Source organism: Charadrius vociferus, unplaced genomic scaffold (assembly GCF_000708025.1).
Source record: "Charadrius vociferus isolate BGI_N301 unplaced genomic scaffold, ASM70802v2 scaffold67, whole genome shotgun sequence".
Taxonomy (NCBI): domain Eukaryota; kingdom Metazoa; phylum Chordata; class Aves; order Charadriiformes; family Charadriidae; genus Charadrius; species Charadrius vociferus.
In genome coordinates, this window is record NW_009649485.1 from 601,742 (window position 1) to 607,152 (window position 5,411).

The 5,411-nt window shown below is 44.6% G+C and overlaps 1 protein-coding gene across 1 annotated transcript in view; it reads left to right on the forward strand.

The window, feature by feature from the left end:
• Positions 1-5,411, forward strand: part of WNK2 (WNK lysine deficient protein kinase 2) — a 121,220-nt gene that overhangs the window by 87,749 nt on the left and 28,060 nt on the right. The window contains 6 exon segments of the mRNA XM_009889946.1: positions 1,715-1,880; positions 1,961-2,077; positions 2,241-2,408; positions 2,660-2,705; positions 3,899-4,015; positions 5,044-5,399. Of these exon segments, the coding sequence (XP_009888248.1) occupies positions 1,715-1,880; positions 1,961-2,077; positions 2,241-2,408; positions 2,660-2,705; positions 3,899-4,015; positions 5,044-5,399 (970 nt within the window).

Below are 5,411 nucleotides of genomic sequence, written 5' to 3' on the forward strand. Positions count from 1 at the left end.
GCACTCCCCCCCCCAGCCATCGGCTGCCCCCCTGCCACAGCTCCTGCTGCGGCACCAGCAGTAACTTGAGTCTTTCAGCCTCTGGTACGGGTAAGGTAGACACCAACAGTGTGCCATTCGTAAGCCGTGACTATTGCAGGAGCCAGCACCAGCTTCTGATTATTGATTATAGTCTTTGGGGTCAGGATTTTAGTGACTCTTTTCTATTTTCCTGAATAAGATAAGTTCATGGACTCTGAAGATGCTTCTCTCTGACTGTTTTCATTCTACCCCACCAAAAAAGTTAGCCTGGCGCAAGCCAACGCAACCCTGCAACCTTCAAATGGAACCTTTTTTCCCAAGAATTTGCTGATTTTAAATACTGGGTAGAAAGTGAAATCTGATTTTTCCTGACTATAGTTTAGTTCTGGCTATAAGTTAGACAAAATGAACTCGTTTTATCTATCTAGCCTGTTGTAGAAAGGCGCATCAAATTTTCAGTCATCTTTTGAATTTTAATTTGCCTGTTCCAGAATTGTGTTTGGAAAGCTGGCTGTCGTGGACTGCAGCAGCACGGAGAGTCTGTGTCAGCACGCGTCTCGTAGGTGTAGAGGGAGATCTCTCGTTTGCAGGTGCATAGGTAACTCGGCGCCGGACCTGGGTTGGGCATTGGTAGAGTGGAAAGCAACGGCCCATAAAGCAAATGGTTGGCCATTGCAGCAAAGATGCTATCTAGAGTATGTCCTATGCGCAAAACACTTTCCTAACGTAGGAGTTACACATACGAGGTAGCTGCAAAGGGAGGAGGAATAAGCTGTTCTGTGCTACTAGTGCAGAACAAGAAGTAAATTTAAGAAAGGGAATCCATAGATTAGACTTAAATTCTTTTTTTCTTGTATGGCTAAATGAACACAGGAATTAATTGTGCAGGAAGGTTGTGAAATCTCACAGGAGCTTTGTAAGATTAGTTTACACAAACCTCTATGAGAACGGAGCTGATCATACCTTGGGGTAATAAATGCGCCAGATGGCCTTATGATGGTTCCTTCCTGACAGGGTTTTTACAAACCTCTGGAAAATTTCCTGCAAATTACTTGCATGTCGACGTTTTCTGTACATGGCATATTACAACAAGGTTGTTAGCAGCTACTGTTTTGGCTGCTAAAAAATAATATGCTGTTGCTAGGTGGTCATCTGGGATATCGTGGCATAAAAACTTCTTTCTGATCCTTGAGAGCTGCGGAGAGAGGAGAGGCAGTCTCTTATGGGATGCTGTACCAACTTCTCATTCCTTTTCTTCCCCTCTGACAAACATCAACTGACCCCATTTAGACCTTCTGCTGTGAGTGCAGACAGGCAGGAGTTGAGGAACCTGGACCTTAGAAAAATCGCAGCTAATGCAGTTCAGGAAGGGAGTGGTAAGGGTCCCTGAAGTGAAGGAATTAGGGGGTTGAGTGACGTATTAAGAGCGATGGGACTTGCCCTTTGCTATTGGCAGAAATGTTATTCGATCGTTTCTTAGTAGGTGTGGTAGCCCCAGTACAAGCCTGGCCTGGAGTAGTTCCCTTCCCTCACTGAGCATCTTCCAGTAGCTGTCTCAGTATGAGCCAAAAGAGTGCAGATGTGCATTTTTATTGTTGTTTTTTTGCAGTCCCTTTTGTGTATCTTACCTATGTATAGCTATGTATATGATGATTGTTTTATTTTGGGTTTTTTCTTCCTTTTGCTGACAAAGCTACATGAGTCCAGATGTTGCTTCGGGTAAGGAGATGAGTGACAGCTTTGAAGGAGCAATAGGAAGTGGAAAACAAGAAGGAAAGTCTGCGAAGAAACATAAGAAATCTACCCGCGCCCGTTCACGCCAGGAGAAGTCCAGCAGACCAAAACTGACCATATTAAATGCAAGTACAACCTCTTTGAGTGTGACTGTAGGATTCCTTTGGCTTTGCCAGAAATGACTCTTGTCAACCTTTGCCTGCAGGTTTGTAACACGGGGGATAAGATGGTGGAGTGCCAGCTTGAAACACACAACCACAAAATGGTGACTTTTAAGTTTGATTTGGATGGGGATGCGCCAGAGGAAATTGCTACTTACATGGTAAGACTGGGTCATGTGGCTGCTCACAGCCTCTGAATGCTCCAAGTTGCTTTGGCCAACTTATTCTCAGGTGTGCTTGTTGACCTAGCTTTGTGGTAGCCATGGAATGGGGCATTAATCGAAACGTTACAGTTTTCCTTTTCATTTTTATGTGGCCTTATAGGTGGAGAATGAATTCATACTGCAGAGTGAAAAAGAGACATTTATCGAACAAATGAAAGATATTATCGATAAAGCAGAAGATATGCTCAGTGAAGATACAGAGGGAGAACGAAGTTCTGATCAGGGAATGAGTCCCCAGCAAGATACTGATAGACTGGAAATGAATGAGGTAAGAAATGTTAAATAAGGATTTCTAGTTTGATTCCCTTTTCTTAACAGCCAGTAAATTAGTTTTCCATCCTGTGTTTAAAAAAAAAAAACAAAAACAAACAACCAACAAAAAACCCCAAACCGTTTCTTAGCTAGAGAAATAATGCTTATACTCCAGTAAGGCTTACAATATGTGCGCTCCTTGGAATGATGCTGCTCTTGCATTGATACGAGACAGCTAGTTCTTCAATTGTTTCGTTTTTTTCACAGGAGAAGCGGCAGTCTCAGATGAAGACACCCGTGTATCAACAAAATGGTAAATGTGCCTTTGAATACAAACTTAATCTCAAGCTTTAAGGCGGTGATAAGTTTATGCAGAAGTTTGCTAGATTCAGGAAGAAATCCACCAGTCACTGGTGGTTGGAGATCTATCTAGAAATATGGGTATAACAGTGGTCCTCGCTGTCAGCAGCCTGGAAGGGTGGCACGGCTAAACTGGATGATCATGTCTAACATCTGGGGACATTTAGGGGAGCCCCGAATTACACACGCTGATAATCGGAGGTGGAAAAGTCAAGAAGGTATGGACAAGCCTACTAGTTTCACAACAACTACTGCGTTTGCAAGAGAAAGCTAAAAGATTGTGTTTGCATTGGTGATTTAATTGAAATTTCTAACCCAGAAGTTTGCCGCTACTTCGGTGTTACAGGGCGGGTCTTGGCCCTCTGAACACAATTGGTTCTTATGGGTTTTACAGACAAATGGAACGGGAAGGGAAGCAGCCCTCGATTCTCTCTGTAAGTGCATGCTGGTGGGAAAAAACGAAACCTCTGCTGAAGGAAGCATTGTTTCCAAAATACTTGTTACTGTTTGTGTATTTGCTCCGTGCTGACAGGGGAAGGAGGATCATTTAGAACTTAGTTGACAAGTGCAGAAACTGGGAATCCTCCAAACTAGACTTGCTGCTCAAAAGATCTGGTTTCTTTTTTGCCTATAGATGTCATGTAATTTTCTCAGTACACCTTTTTTAACATAACATTTATATTTCTACTAATGAAAGTTAAAAAATGTGTATAGTTCTGGTTTGCCATTTACATATGCCAGGCTTTGACATAAGATGTGGAAGGATGTATTAGCTAGAAAACTTCACACATGGAAAAAGTTAAGCCGGATAAACTTTACAAAATTCAGGAGTTTTTCATTGTGAGCAAACTGTCTACAGTACTGTTAATAAAATTTTCACATACATAACTATTACCCTTCCAAAGGTACAAACACTTGAAAATAAATTTTCAAATAACTTGAAATCTGTCGCAGAATTGGGAGGCATCACTCTCTCCCTTCCAGAAGGGATGAGAATCAAATTAGGAGACGGTGATTTAATCTTGACTAATACTGTAAAAGTTCTGATTTCCTTTCTAAACATGGAAATTGAGACTAGGTTTTGACAGGTGATCTGGAATGAATGGAAACTATTGTGTTTACATTTTATTTTCTTGTCATCTCTAGTTTTGCATACTGGAAAAAGGTGGTTTATTATATGTCCTGTTGTGGAAAACCCAACTACTGATGCACCAGAGTTTTCTCCACCAGTACCTCAGAGTACGCAGCAGTCTGAAGCGCCAGGTATTTACAAACTTTATAGAAAATGTTTTCTTCTCTGAAGCTGCTGTGTCATCTCTCTTCTAGTCTCACCTGACTTAGCTGTGATTGTTTCACTTCATTTAGTCAGAGGAAGAAAACTACGCATTTTGTTAAGTCAGTCATGCATTTTCAGTGTGTTCCTGGTGTTGAACCAAATGAGGAATGTTTATTTGAGCCTTCAGAGAAGGCTCAATATTTTAACTCTGCCTTATGCTGTAAGGTATTTGAAGTTCTGGTCACTGCTGTCACAGAATCACAGACAGGTTGGAAGGGACCTCTGTAGATCACCCAGAGGTTCAGGGTTGGAAGGGACCTCTGGAGATCACCCAGTCCAACCCTCTCCCAAAGCAGGGTCACCTAGAGCAGGTTGCACAGAAATGCATCCAGGTGGGTTTGGAAGATCTGCAGAGAAGGGGACTCCACAGCCTCTCTGGGCAGCCTGTGCCAGTGCTCTGCCACCCTCACAGTAAAGAAGTTTTTCCTCATGTTGAGACAGTTTCCCCGTGTTCCAGTTTGTGCCCGTTGCCCCTTGTCCTGTAGCTGGGCACTGGTGGAAAGAGTCTGGCCCCGTCTTCTTGCCACCCACCCTTTAGATATTGATGAGCATTGAGGAGATCCCTCTCAGCCTTCTCTTCTCGAGGCTGAACAGCCCCAGGGCTCTCAACCTTCCTCACCAGAGAGATGTTCCAATCCCCTGAGCATCTTTGTAGCCCTCCACTGGACCCTCTCCAGCAGTTCCCTGTCTTTCTTGATTGTACTGGGGAGCCCAGAACTGGACACAGTGCTCCACAGAACTCCACTGTTCTAATAAGCAGTGTCTTTTCAGTGAAATACTTTTGCATAATCTGCAGTGTTAAGTTCTAATTTGACTCATATAACAGTTGTTTCCTGAGGGGAAGCCTTATGTTCCAGCTAGGTGTGGTTATCACTGCAGCTAGCCAGGAGGTTTTCCTGTGACTTTCATTCTGGGTTCCTTATTAAAAAGCGAACATGATGTTTGTGTTTTCTAGACCTGGAGCAGTCGGACGATCAGCAGCCGGGCTCTGGGGTGACGGATCCACCTGGTCTCTTAGCTGGCCAGCAGCCTCCCCTACAAGCAGGGGTGTGTGACAGCCCCATCGCAGCCTCCCCCTCTTTGGCACAAGTGTCTGCCGCCGCATCTTCCACTGCCTTACCGAGCCAGGCCGAGTTTCCAGCTCCGGCGCCCCTGGCATCTGCTCAAAATGTCCTGGAGCCGGCGGCTGCTAACGGGGGTCCGTATTCCCCGCGGGAGGCAGCCATGCCTGCTCCTGCCCCCCGTGCTGCTGTGCTGGAGGAGCCTTCTGACGCTGCCCCGGCTGCCCCACACCTCCAGCCCCAGGCCCAGGCGGGCACCTGT